At 34.8% G+C, this 14,578-nt stretch overlaps 3 protein-coding genes across 3 annotated transcripts; 2 read left to right on the top strand and 1 right to left on the bottom strand.

The window, feature by feature from the left end:
- The first annotated feature begins 3,902 nt into the window (after nucleotides 1-3,902).
- LOC8275289 (2-hydroxyisoflavanone dehydratase) lies at nucleotides 3,903-5,441 on the top strand. The gene has a single exon (XM_002518706.4). The coding sequence runs from the start codon at nucleotides 4,186-4,188 to the stop codon at nucleotides 5,089-5,091; it is 906 nt and encodes a 301-aa protein (XP_002518752.1). The 5' UTR covers nucleotides 3,903-4,185; the 3' UTR covers nucleotides 5,092-5,441.
- A 1,487-nt stretch (nucleotides 5,442-6,928) lies between these two features.
- LOC8275288 lies at nucleotides 6,929-11,260 on the top strand. The gene is made up of 2 exons (XM_002518705.4): nucleotides 6,929-7,295; nucleotides 9,230-11,260. Exon 2 carries the CDS (start codon nucleotides 9,263-9,265, stop codon nucleotides 10,856-10,858), a length of 1,596 nt encoding a protein of 531 aa, XP_002518751.1. The 5' UTR covers nucleotides 6,929-7,295; nucleotides 9,230-9,262; the 3' UTR covers nucleotides 10,859-11,260.
- A 286-nt stretch (nucleotides 11,261-11,546) lies between these two features.
- Nucleotides 11,547-14,441, bottom strand: LOC8275287 (subtilisin-like protease SBT1.6). Its single transcript, XM_002518704.4, has one exon. The coding sequence runs from the start codon at nucleotides 14,150-14,152 to the stop codon at nucleotides 11,816-11,818; it is 2,337 nt and encodes a 778-aa protein (XP_002518750.2). The 5' UTR covers nucleotides 14,153-14,441; the 3' UTR covers nucleotides 11,547-11,815.
- Nucleotides 14,442-14,578: the final 137 nt, after the last annotated feature.

Raw genomic sequence — 14,578 nt, 5'->3', positions numbered from 1 at the left:
TTTACAGATTTTGTACCTGTTAACTTTTCTTTTAAGGACGATGATGCACATTTCTTCTTCCTTTTCTCACAGGAACATGCCAAATATGTATAGATGGAAATCCTGTATAAAACCTGTCAACTTTTCTTCACAGCCTATCAATTCAGAAATTTCAGTTTTTTCATAGTTTATCAATTGAGACAATGACGACTCGCCAAATTCTGTGTGCCATTCAACGCCCCTGCTTGCTTTTGGTGATTTTATGCTTCGGTTTGTTATTGATTTCAGGTAAAATATATTCTCATAATATTTACTAGACTTGATGGAATGTAATTGGTAATGGATTGCATGTTTCTTTTAAATATTATTAATTATCTTAGTGGTAACAATAATTTATAAAATTGAATTCTTTCAGAGGTAGGACCAACAGCTGCATTAGGTCCAACACCATCATGCCTAGGACCATGTTCAAATTTCCCCAACTGCCAACAGAGTTGCATTTCCAAAGGATTTGCAACAGGAGATTGTATGGGTTTTAAAGGTTCCCCATTAGCTTGCTGCTGTTTCAAGGGCTGAAATTAACTTCCCCTTGCCTTTGCTTTAACAATAATGTAATGTAATAAAGATCATTTAATGATTGCATGTTCTAATGTATTCCTTTACCAAAACTTTCCTATAAAGAGTATCCTTTAATAGTTATATTATTTTTCTCACCCTAAAATTAAATTTTATATTTTATTATACGTATATCACATAATAATATTTAAATCGATAAATTTTTAGATTTTTTGTAAATATAAACTAACATTATATGAAATGAAAAATTAAAATTACACAATTAGCTTCAAATTAACTTGAGACTAACTAAATATAAGCAATACTTAGGTGTAAAGGTCTATTTGAGAATAGGTCAAGACTAGTCCTTTCCAAACTAAGGTGAGTTGTATTTTATTTGGAAACAAGATATATATATATATATTTATAAAGTAAATATGCATTATGTTGAAATGACTCAAAATCCAATTAATTAATGAAATAAAGATATGGATTTGTTTCCTTTTTAGATATTATTAAGAATATCAAATACTTTAGGTTAAGTCTCCTATTTGATTAATGTCTCAATTTCACTTTCAATTAATTTTATTTTTTTAAAGAAAAATTATTCAAATTAGAGCTAAATAACATGAACTGTTTCAAGACGCGGTACGAACCAAACTAGCACAACGAATCCTAATCCAACAAGGAGTCTTGATGATGCAAATCCTACTAACTCAAGAAATTTTAATCCAACAAAGAGTCCTAACTCAACTTTATTGTGCTAGTTTTGTTCATATCAGGACGTCTAAGTTATTTTGAAGTAAAAAAGGATAAAGATTATCTTTGCATGGAAAATAACTGCTGATTTACTAAATTAAGCTCGAATTAACTCTGAATTTATCTCACATTATGTATCTGCTAGCAAGATATATTAGGTTAAAGTATTTACTATTTAAGCAAAGTTGTACTCATTTACACGGTGTCTACACCTTTTACATTAAAAGAAAAATCAATATAATTTAGCTCTTAGCAATTTACTATTTATTATACTTTTAGATTTTGCCATCTTAGTCAGTTATACCCCTAAACTTATATTTTAACCATTTAAGCATTTAAACTTATATTTTGCATGACATTTAAACCTTTAGATGCTGAGTCATCACATCGCATGGTTACAAGTGCGACCAGATGCGTAGAATATTAAAAAAATAAGATAAGAATATACTTTCTAAATGCTTATATTTATGAAAGAGATTCAATTTGCCCCTTGAAATAGTGTCAAAGGATCAAATTCGAATATTTTCCCTTTTAACAAATAAATCCATGAATTTCTATATTTTACAGCCAAATCAGTCCAAATTTCCTTTGATGAAGAACATGTCTAACAAACATTATTTTAAATTTATTTAATAAATTAAAACTTCAAATATTAATTTTTATATAAACTTTTTTTTGTTTCTTGAACTTTAAATTTTTTTTCTTTATCCAATTATCTTTCTCCGCTTTATTATTTTTTCTTAAAAATGCTTTATTTTTCTTTAAGTTTTAAACATATTTGTATTTAACTAATTAGAAATGTTTTTGATTTCCATTATTAAAAAGTGATATGGTTATCAAAATCACAAGCAAATCGAAAAATTAAGAAATCTTAAAACCATAAATCATACAAAGTTCGAACATCTTCATAAAAAATAAGGCACTTTTGTTATCACTGTAAAAAGAAATTATCTACAAGTTTGCAAAAGAAAGTTCTAGGAACGTAACATGCATAAGTCTATTTCTTCAAGTCTAGCACCCATAACTTATTCTCTTGAAGTCAATACCTAAAATAAAAGCTAAAACAATTAGAACTTAGCCAAAACTTTCCCACAAATTTTGACTATCGAATTCACATTATTAAGAAATTAAAGTCATTATGCACATATGAAGTTTATACACAAAAATGGAATACTCCAATAAAAGTAGAAAAAAATAATTTTGATGATTGTTGTATATTTAGAGTGCAATAAATAGAGACTTCTCAAATGATATGATATAGATAATAATAAGATTTTGAGAATAAAATAGAAAAAGCAAAAGGTAAAAAAAAATTCTTAAACTTATTAGAAAAGTCTAATTGAGTTTTCATTCTTTTTAAGCTCAATTAAACCCATTAATTTTTGTAAAATATCCAATTAAATTTTTATCTTTTTCTTGGCCAATTAAACCCATTAAATTTTATAAAATATTCAATTAACTCCCTAATGCTAATAGTATCCAAAATATTATTAAGTGTAAGAGTCTTATTATTTTGAGAGCGCGAATAATAACCGCTCTGAATATTTTAAAGTCACGCTCATATCATATGAGAGAAATAAAACCACTTTTTCTTGTTTATTTAACTTACATCATAGCTCCTATAATTGTAGAACCTCGTTTTATGATTGGTCTCCTCTCTGAAGTGTGCATCTTTATGCAAAAACATATTGAAGGTAGTGAGATGTAATCTAACTCAACAACTTGCACTCACTCTCTACTTAAAAATAAGCGTGATGAAGAAGACGAAAATATTGCTGCCATTTCAGATGAGAAAAGAAATCACTACTCTTTTTTTTTTGTAAATTAGGATTTATAAATACTAATTGTACAAAAATAAAGAAAAAAATGGCTTTCTCTCCTTTATATGACATAAACGTGATTTTAAAATATTTAGAATAGTTATTATTCGCTCTCTTAAAATAATGGGATCCTTATACTTAAACAGCATTTTAGACGCTGTTAGCATTATGGGTTAATTGGACCATTTATAAAAGTTAATAGATTTAATTGAGCCAAAAAGTAAGTTAGAAACTTAATTAGATTTTTTATAAAAGTTAATGAATTTAATTGAGAAAAAAAAAAGATGAAAACTTAATTGGATTTTTCTAATAAGTTTAAGGATGTTGTTGTACCTTTTACGAATAAAAAAAGATTCTAGCTTTTCTCCCCTAAAAAGAATTTAGATGATGGATTCATAGAATGTTAATTATTTTTTTAAAGATTTTATATTTAGAGTTAATGGGACTAACTTAGAATGAATTGGATGATACATATTTAAAATTTGAAGTCAGAATTCAGAATTTTAATTGAGCTATGACACTCTTAAGGCAGAATGAGCATGCGGATTTTGGGCGGGATTTCATTGGTGGAGATGGCGCTGGAAGGAACATTTCCGGCAACTTAGTGGTTCGGGTCGGATCAATGGGTCTACCTGGAGTGGAAGTGGTTGGTATGGTATTGGTGCATCCATATTTTGGTGGTACGGATGACGACAAAAATGCAACTTCACCCCAAACTTAAAATTAGTGTTGTGGGTCATAAAAACAAAATATAAAAATTTCTGTTTCATAATTTAATTCTTTTAGTTATTTCAATACATATTTAATATATCTATTTTCCTTTCGTATCAGTTTTTAGATTAAAGTAAACTATTGTTTTTTCTTTTCTTTCTGAAAATGCTTTTACCGTTGGGGCTCCAAGAGAATCAGCGGCAGAAAATTAAGGATCTAATCATGGATACTTGTGCCACTGTCAGTCGCCCTATCATGGTTTTCCATAATCAAAACCCTAAACTTCAACCTCTTTCTCTTTTCCTGTTTCAGCTTATTGTTTTCTTGCTCCATCTCTTACCAATATCAAGGGTCAAGAAAAATGGAGCCCTCCAACAATGAAGACATCGCCCATGAGTTTCGTTTCTTCAAAGTTTACAAAGATGGTCGTCTCGAAATGTTTAATCAAATCCATACAGTTCCTCCATCTGATGACCCTCTTACAGGGGTCAAGTCCCTGGATGTTGTCATTTCATCCCAGCCTTCTTCTCTATCGGTTCGTATTTTCTTGCCTATTATTCATGACCCGACAAGGAGACTCCCTCTCTTATTCCACATCCATGGGGGTGGGTTCTGCTTCGAATCCGCTTTTTCACTACCTCATCGAGGGTACCTCTCCACCTTGGCTGCTGAAGCTAATGCCATCGTAGTATCCGTAGAGTACGGGTTGTTTCCGGATCGACCTATACCCGCTTGTTATGAGGATTCATGGGCGGGGCTTCAATGGGTAGCAACCCATGTAAATGGGGATGGACCTGAAACTTGGCTGAATGAGCATGCGGATTTTGGGCGGGTTTTCATTGGTGGAGATAGCGCTGGAGGTAACATTTCCCACAACTTAGTAGTACGGGTAGGATCAATGGGTCTACTTGGAGTGAAAGTGGTTGGTATGGTATTGGTGCATCCATGTTTTGGTGGTACGGATGATGACAAAATGTGGTTATATATGTGCCCATCCAATGATGGGTTGGATGATCCAAGACTCAAACCAAGTGTACAAGATTTGGCCAAGCTTGGTTGTGACAAGGCGTTGGTGTTTGTGTCTGAAAAAGACCATTTGAGAGTAGTGGGACAATGGTACTATGATGAGTTAAAGAGAAGTGGGTGGAAAGGAAATGTAGATATTGTAGAAAACAAAGATGAAGGGCATTGCTTTCATATTGAGAACTTGACAAGTGAAAATTCTGTTGCTCTGATTAAAAGATGCGCTGCATTCATCAAGGATTAATAGAGTTGCATTAGCATATATGAAAGAAGAACGTTTGTGTTGATTTCTTAACAAATTTGAGTAAGATGTTCCAGTTTTGGTTCGAATGCATGATTCAAATGAATATCAAAAGATAGAATTGAGATAGTGATATACATTGTCTTGAAAACATACTTTTTAAGCTTGTGATTCTTGCAATAGAATGGAAATCCATCTGATTAGCAAATGAAATGTCATGTATGTATATAAATATAACTAACGGTATGAAATTCAATCTTAAATTTATCCCACTTCTGTTCTCTAAAATTCTGAGCACAACTCCACCAGCTGCATCACTTTTTGTCCGACTAGAAGCATGCATATCTGAACCCTTGTTCCCAATAGAAAATTGTTGGGTTGAATGTGTTGAACTTGCAACCAGAGCGGATTCAGGAATTAGTTTCTGAACTAGAGGCGGTTATGGTGGACGCGGATTCTTCTTACCTCAGTGTTAGAGAACACATCGTCTTTCCCATTACTTTCCCGGTCTTCTATTTTAGCCTGTAACAGCTGCAGCTGCACTTGATCCTTCACTTAAACTTAATTATCAGCACTAGTTTCACTGTTTGGCCCTGCTGGGGTGGCGCCATTATAATATCTACTGGCACAACCTCCACTTGGAATCCTGGCGAAGGAAGTTTCATCTGCACAACATCTTTATCATTTCAGGCCTGTTGTCGTCTGGAGAAATCTTCTCTTGCATACAAGCATAAGCATTCAGGGAATTTATTTGTGTTTGGAGAGATCTTCTACTCCCTCTTTGACAGCACTGTTCTATCCTTCTTCTTATCCTTTCTAATGGCAGAACATAAATAACAAAACATTTTCTTTCCTTTTTTATTTTCCCCAACTGATATATACCTTCTAGTTAGACTGAGCAAATTCTTGATATAACAAACAAAAGAAATGAATTAATCGATTTCGCTTTTGTTTATACTTTTAATAAATTTTATTTATTTAATTCAGTTTTTAATTAAAAAAATTGATTTTAAGAGAAGAAAATAGATATGTATTGTATGAGTTGCTATTATTATTTTTATAAAAAATAACAGTTTAATTCAGATAATAAAATAATAAAATCTCTAATATTTTATAATTATTTGTAACATTTTGAATAATAAATTATTTTAAATTAACTTATTAATACAATAATATAAAAATAATTTTAGAAACAATTGATATACCAACCATATAAAAAATTAATGAGATAAATATAATTGATATGTTATGTCAATTTATTCATTAATATGTATTTTGTATAAATTAAAAAAATTATTTTTTAAACTTTGTATTCATTTAAAAATATTTTATTAATTAAATATATTAATTATAAAATATACATAAAATTATATACTAATTAATATTTATGTAAAAAATAAACTATTTATCAGTATATATGAGCACATATTTATCCTTATACTATATTTTCTGGTGTATTTAAACAAAAATTTAATAAAAAGATTGTAATGTAAGCCTGTTCTTAACACCAATAAGACTTTCTTTTTTCCAGTAAATATTATTAACATGTTAATGTTTTATGTTGAAAAAAATGAAAATTTTATTTATAAAATAAAAAATAAATCATAAAAAAATAAAATATTGAATTTAAAATTTAGTTTTCGACAACCGTCAAATTATAATATAATTATCGTTAATTAAGTTGATAAAAATAAATAGAAAAAAATATAATATATTATATTATATATTAATTATAAATGATGATGTAATAAGTTAAATTCAAGTCTCAAGTTTTATTATGAAAAATTTAATGTCGGTTTAATGTCGATGTTATCTAATGTTTCCTATGAATTGTCGATTTATGGGTTAAAACACCTTTGAAGCCCAATTGTAGAAAATATCCGAAACTCTTAACACCATATTCACAATTCTCCTGCATCCTATAATAATTCACTATAATCTCAGTTTTTTCCTTCTCTTTTCCCTGTCAAATAATGATAATAATTAGTCATATATTCATAGTCCCCTCAAAAAACCCATTAAAAGATAATTAAAAATAAATAAATTCTTTGCTCCATGCTCAGGTCTCTCTCTCTTGATTACGCGTAGCTGATATTTCTGGGTTTTGTGTTCTGCTCTTTATTGGATTGGACTGGGTTGCTTATTCGATCTTTAAACTTGTGCTTGTTCTTCAGGATCTAATAGACGACTACTACTCTTTGTATGAGGTACCCCTTTCTTCTCTTTGATGCTAATGCTTATTTTTATGTTTAATTCTGTTAATAAAACGCGAATTTCAATTCCCTTTACTTTTCTGAGTGTTTTTAATTGGGTTTTCTTTTTTTGGCTGTGAAGACCAAGGATAAGTGAATAAGATTGAATTTTCATTTGTTGGAACTCTGAATTGTTCTTTATAATGGTTTATATATCTGCTCTATTGAGCTTAGTCGAAATGTTTTTGGTTATTTATGGTAAATTTTGTTTCGGAATATCAAATAACATCACTTTGGCCTTCAATTTAATCCCCTTTGACGATGAACCACTCTAAGCTATGTTGCTTTTTTACCTGTGAGTTCGTATGCAGTTTTGTACATAGGAATTTATGTGTTTCTTTTATTCAAGACATCCTTATATTATGCGATTATTTCTTTACAGTTAAAGTTTTTGTTTTAGGCTGCCAATTACCATCAACTGTAATTTTTTACTTCTTGGCTTAGTTAGTTTGCCCCTATTGTGTGTTTCTTCTGCTTTGTGGTGAGTGTTATTTTCTGCTGTCTAATGATCTTTTGGAGCAAATCTCTTCAAGTTGCATCTCTTTGTCATGTTTTTTCCAGTATAAAACACAAGAACTTCTGGTGGTCTTTGGAGCAAGGTTTTTTAGAGCAGTGCCCCATCACTGTGAGCATAAGCTCATTTTAAGACTTTTAGCTTCAAAATGCCTCTCTATACCAGATTTTTCATTATATAACACAAGTAACTTCAGGTTACTTGAGATTTTGACTGATAATGGGTCGAACAATGTGCATGTGCATTGCATGCGCAACAGATAGATGTTTGTACAAAGAAATATACACCTTTTAAGTGTATGCACATATGCATAATGGTGAAATCTATAACTAGATGTTGGAGTTTCCGCTTGTGTGTTGATTCTTTGTTGTTATGTTCTGCTTTCTAGTAAATTTCTATATCTTAAGTTGGCTTTTAGTATAAGGAATTTGAGAGCGTATCAGAGAGTGAGTCAAAATAGTCCAAGGCTTTAGTTTACTTCACTTTGATAAATGCTGGCTGATAGTTGCACCAGTTGAAAGTTTCAGAACATGAGCATTAAGCGAAAATATCATTCTGCTGTTTACTTCAATGTGTTTGAAGCTCCCGATTAAAATTTTCCCCAATTGACGCATTGAATGATTGGAAGTGTGATGTTTTAGATGATTTAGCCTGATCTTATTTTAGTTGGAATTTAATGAGTGGTTCTTGTCTCTGTCATAAATCAATCTAATTATCTGACTGTGGAAACTGTGCCTAGATTTGTGGGTTACTAATATGTGAAGTGGCAGTTGGAATGTGGTCTTATATGCAGTTGTGCTAGTTATAATGGCAATAGTGGAAATGCTTAATGAACTCATTAGGAGGGTGTTGGAAATAAGTAGTCACTAACTCTTCTTTGTAAAAGCAATAATGAGCATGATATTTATAGAATAATAAGAGGCCTAGTTTGCTCTGTGCTTGTTGATGTGGGACATGGATTTGGAAATAGATTTTTAACTTGTGCTTGCAGATTCTAGGTTGCATCAAAATGCAACTCCATTTTTTTCTAGACAGTGGATATAGAATATTAATACTAGACTAAATTATAAGCGGTGAGAAGATATTTACTGAACTTACATGCCATATCTGTATCCTTTCCAGTTGTCATAAAGGTACTGGATTTTTTCTTTCCAAATTTTCCCATGTTAACTTTAAAATTCTAGTCTGGTAAGTAATTAGGTGTTAGATGTAATAAAAATACATGATTTGAAATAATGCATTTTAGGAAAATAGGATGGCTATGGTCATTGATAGCTTCAAATTTACACATCTTGCATCTATCTTGTCATAAGTTATGTGTAGAGCATCCTGGTATTGATTAGTTAATGTTATTTCTTCTCGTGGACATCTGCAGGATTCTTTAATTTGTTAAACATACAATAAAGCGATGGCTAATGCAAATACATCAGGACCTATGGTGCCTGCTGATTCATCTGAACAGAGGGGAATACTGAGTTCAGCAGAATCAAGCATGCACACAGTTCAACCTCCTTCAAACCAGCAAAATCGAAGCTCTTTAGATGGTCCTGTTGCAATCCTTTGGGACATTGAGAATTGCCCTGTTCCCAGTGATGTCCGCCCTGAAGATGTAGGTGGCAATATCAGAATGGCTTTACGTGTACATCCTGTAATTAAAGGTGCTGTTATGATGTTTTCTGCATATGGGGATTTTAATTCCTTCCCTAGGCGACTTAGAGAGGGCTGCCAGAGAACTGGGGTTAAACTCATCGATGTTCCAAATGGCAGAAAGGATGCTGCTGATAAAGCTATTTTAGTGGACATGTTTCTTTTTGCCCTTGACAATCCACCACCTTCTTCCATCATGCTTATATCTGGGGATGTCGATTTTGCTCCAGCTCTCCACATACTTGGTCAACGTGGATATACTGTGATCCTCGTTATTCCTTCTGGAGTAGGTGTCTCATCTGCTTTGAGCAATGCTGGGAAGTTCGTTTGGGACTGGCCTAGTGTAGCTCGTGGAGAAGGCTTTGTACCCCCCTCGAAGGCTTTAATGCCTCCTTATGCAGGACCAGCTGATATTGCTGGTTATCTCATGGGGTGCCACATAAATGACAGTGCTGATGGCCAAAATGAAGAAGAGGCAATAGTATACAGAGGAATCTCTCAGAACTATTGCAACTCAAGAGATTTCTCTGTAGTGTCGCAGTCCTTGTCCGAATACTATAGTTCTTCGGTAACTATGCCTTATTTCCCCACGAGTATGAGATCACAGTCTCTTCCATCTGGTTTGAATGAAGCTTCAGCAGGCCCCGTATTCTATGATGACCAATATCATTCTACTATGTGGGTACAACCTGGGAACATAAATGGTCTGAAGGTACAATTGGTGAAGCTACTTGAACTTTCAGGAGGATGTTTACCTCTTACCCGTGTTCCTGCTGAGTACCAGAAGCTCTATGGACGGCCTCTTTATGTATCAGAATATGGGGCTTTCAAGCTGGTGAACCTTTTCAAGAAAATGAATGATGCATTGGCAATAGATGGCAAGGGCCAAAAGAAGTTTGTTTATCTTCGAAACTGGAAGGCAAGCCCAACTGCACCTCCTTTAGTTTTACAAAGGAAGGATAAGAAAGGAAAGTGTTCTCAGGAGGAGAGTTTAGATGTTATGGCAGGTGCTGGCTCGTCAGATGAGTTCTCAGATGAAGAAAGGGTGGTAGTGGAGGAACATGAGGAGAGGAAGAACCAAGATAAGGCTAGCACAGAGACAACAGCCTGTTGTGAAGTTGACCAAAATCTTGAACAATTCAAGTATGAATTGCAGGAAATTCTAGTGAGCTATTCTTGTCGGATTTTCCTTGGTTGTTTCGAGGCTATATATCAGCAACGCTACAAGAAACCCCTAGACTGTCAAAGATTTGGTGTTGATCAGCTGGAAGAGCTTTTTAGTAAAGTGAGTGATGTTGTTGTCTTAAATGAAGAACCAATAAGCAAGAGGAAATTCCTGGCTGCAGTTGGTGGCTAGCAAGAGTACGGAGCCATTTGTCTTGGAATTTCTTTCACTTTCTTACTGCAGACTCTCTCTCATACGTCTTTTTACAAAATTTTCCACCCTTTGTTTCATAAATGGTGGGAGAGGCTGGATCACATTTGTTGTTTTTTATAAAATATGTGTCCTGCATGGATTTGAATGTTGTTTTTGAAATTTCCATGTATGCCTCTGTGCCTCGTCATTGTAACTAATCAAACTACTAATGTTTAGTTTCTAGCACTACATTCATTTAGCATTTTCGCTTTGATACCTGCAGTGTCATTCTCTCGAATGTACTCTTGCTCCATCTGTCTGTTTCGAGTATTAGGGAATCATTATGGTGGAATATTAATCTTGTATCATAGTTATTTGAAGAGAAGAGATGGCATATTTCCATATTGTCCTTGAAATTGCAACATAAACTGGTGTTCTTTATAAATTTTTGGGCTACCTCACTTGTCGCATTCTGGTTCGAGTTCATCCTTTGTGCTACCTAAGCTATTTTGAGAATGTTTTTAAGCTATGAGGGAGAAAATGAGCTATAGGATTACGAATGTCTTAATGGGAAGTGAGAAGTGGGAATACTTCTATAGTAGTCTGAAGAATAAATCTGATAAGGAGAATTCTGTGTTCGCTCTTTCGTTGAATCAAGTGACAGAAATTCAAGATTTTCTTCAGGATATTGAGTTCATGGGTGCCGATGGTAGCTGTGATATTCAACCCTCAAAAACAACAGTATGCATGAAATTATTTGAAGGGAACCGGCATTGTAGTTAAGAATACTGATTTCATCACTATCAAAAAACAGTTCTAATTTTTAGCACCAATCCTTCAGCCTGATATGCCTTTATTCCATTTTATTTTGTATTTTTTAATGGTAATCTGGGTTAAAGCAACAAGGGCAACTCAACTTGAGTCATCACTAGAGTCATCAAGCAGATGACTCAAGTTTCAGGGTCCTTTACCGGCAGCAATTGCAGAGACAATGGGACTTCTTACCACATGAGTACCATTGACCTCATACCACCACAGAAATCCGTAGTTCCCAAAATAGTCACTCTCTGGTGTCACATTATCAGCTTCCAAATTGATCTCCACTGTCAGGTTGAACTCTGCTTTGCTATATTTTCCTGTAAAGACAACTGTTGTTGGTTGTACAACAGCTTTCATGCCTGGAGGAGTTTCCACCACTGCGCTATAAACAGAGGCAGTATCTGCCACATTCATCAACACCCTCTTGAAAGTGGAGGTGATTGTATTAGTCTTGTTCAAGATGACCATGAAGGAAGGATAATTAAGATCAAAACTAGCATATTTGCAAGTATAATTGGACGTTCCTATAATGGTTTGGATCTGCTGGCGGGTGTAGTTCAATGCACATAAGTAGTTAATGTAATCCGCCACCTCAATATCATACACTAGTCCAGGATCCATGGCTTTGTTAGGATCCAAGTGCCCAGCTCCAAAATCAAGAGGCGTACCAGCAACTCCAGTGGTCATGTCAATGATTACACCATCTGCATTGTCCTTAGTATATGCTGTAGTCATCATTGCTGACCGAATAGCAGCTGGGCTCCAGTCGCGGTGGATGGCTCTGAGCAATGCAGCTACACCAGCAGCATGGGGGCATGACATTGATGTGCCAGAGATAATAGCATATTCAGTCAGCAGGTAATCATCATCACGGATCGGTGCGAAGGCTCTGTTAGGAACCCATGCAGCTAAAATATGATACCCAGGAGCTAAAATATCAGGTTTGAGAATCCATGGGGATCTCAGATCAGGTCCTCGTGAGGAAAAGTAAGCCACTTTTGGAGCTGGTTTAGTGCCTAATATGGTTTTCCCAAACTCAACACTAACCGTTGCGTTTGTTGTATTGAGTATGTATTTCTTGATCAAGTCTCCATCTTTGGTGCTCACCAACACAACTGGCTGATAAAAGTAATCAGGATGTTCAAATTCCCCATCGTCCTCGCTGAAAATACCTCCGATAGCTCCTGCAATATCTGGACCATATCTGTCGGTCTCCTTTCGAAACACTGATGATCCATCATCATGGTCGCAGAAGATGAATTTGCCTGCAACATCTTTGTGGTCCAAGGAATTCCAGTCACAAAGTTCCTTGCTACGATTCCCACTTCCAAAATATATAGGGGTTCTGGAGACAAACAGATTCTCTGGATAGAAAGTTTGTCCAGTGACAGTCATGATTCCATCTCCAAGCGTAATATGGGCTGCAAACTGACGGTCAACAGTTCCAGCACCAACTGTTGTTATCCAAGGTGCTCCATTGAGCATGGTGTACCCATGTGGACCTCCATTTCCAGCTGAACATGCGACAAATATCCCTTTCTTCAAGGCTGCAAATGCTCCTATGGCAATCGGGTTCCCAAAAAATGGCGTCTCGAAAAAACCCAAAGACAAGGACATGATATCCACACCGTCTTCTATAGCCTGATCCATGCCAGCAAGAACATCAGTTGCTGCAGCATCATAGGAATCAATATCCTCGCTGTAGAAAAGCACTTTGTACATAGCTATCCTGGCTGATGGTGCAATTCCGGTTGCTCTGCCTTCAGCATAACCGAAATAATCAGCATGCTGCACCCGGCTTCCAGCTGCTGTTGATGATGTGTGGGTTCCATGACCCATGAAATCCCTTGGAGAATCATAGTCGTCTGTTTTTGATATATTCAGCCTGTAATGCTTCATCCCTTCACTAAACTTGCGTGCCCCAATCAGCTTTTTGTTGCAATGGGAAGTGTTGAATTCTGTTCCAGTTTCACATATGCCCAACCAGCGGTTCGGCACTGGAGGCATGTTTTTGTCGTTGAAGCTCTCACTTTCTGGCCAAATTCCAGTATCAAGAACACCAATGATAATGTCATCACCAAACTTGCTTGCAGGCCATAGTCCGGTGTGTCTGTTCAGTCCTAGAAATTTTGGAGTACGGGTGGTATGGAGGTGGCCAAATGATTCTGAAAAGGTAGCAACATGACTAGGCAAACTCTCTAGTTGGTCAAGGTGGTCTTGGGACAGCACAGCACTGAAACCATCCATCACATGCTTGTAGGAGTATAGATGGGCAGGAGAGTAGCCATCTGATGATGACAGGGATGATAGTGTTGACAGGTACCATTCATGATGGGTAGAGAAGGCTGCTGGCTTTGCTGATTTGTCCATGTGGATGATGTAGGCCTTCCGACCATTTGAAGTAGGTAATGATTTGGCAATTGTGAAGAGCAGGAAGACTGTAAGCAGAAACTTGGAAGGAGTGAACTGAGCCATTTTACAGGCTAGTGAAAATTAGATGAGGGAACTTAAGATTCTAAGGCTCTTATATATATATGTATGTATGTATATATATATACACTCAGCTTAGTTGAACCCAAGATCTAACTTTGTTCGATGAAATCAAGTCATACAATAGTCAACAGTAACAGTGAACTTCTGCCGGAATCCTTTATAAAACTGTAATGCTAGGACATTATCTTAGTTATCAAACAAGTGCAAGTGACTCATAAATGTCTAGGAATAATATCAATAAGGTATTGACATTTACTAAGCCAATATATACCACATACAGATTAGCATAGTATTTAACCATCTAATAATTTGTTAATTTGAAATGACAGACCTGCATGCTAACGATGTTTTTATCTTCAGCCGGCCGATTCAATAAGGATGGCTGTCCATGGAATTTTCATTCGTTCA

The sequence above is a fragment of the Ricinus communis genome, chromosome 6 (assembly GCF_019578655.1).
Source record: "Ricinus communis isolate WT05 ecotype wild-type chromosome 6, ASM1957865v1, whole genome shotgun sequence".
NCBI lineage: Eukaryota > Viridiplantae > Streptophyta > Magnoliopsida > Malpighiales > Euphorbiaceae > Ricinus > Ricinus communis.
The sequence above is the reverse complement of the archived record's forward strand: the minus strand, read 5'-3'. Positions and strand labels throughout refer to the sequence as shown.

Excerpts from the sequence above, each read along its gene's own strand:
- LOC8275288 (XM_002518705.4), top strand. The coding sequence starts at position 9,263 with ATGGCTAATGCAAATACATCAGGACCTATGGTGCCTGCTGATTCATCT.
- LOC8275287 (XM_002518704.4), bottom strand. The coding sequence starts at position 14,152 with ATGGCTCAGTTCACTCCTTCCAAGTTTCTGCTTACAGTCTTCCTGCTC.
- LOC8275289 (XM_002518706.4), top strand. The coding sequence starts at position 4,186 with ATGGAGCCCTCCAACAATGAAGACATCGCCCATGAGTTTCGTTTCTTC.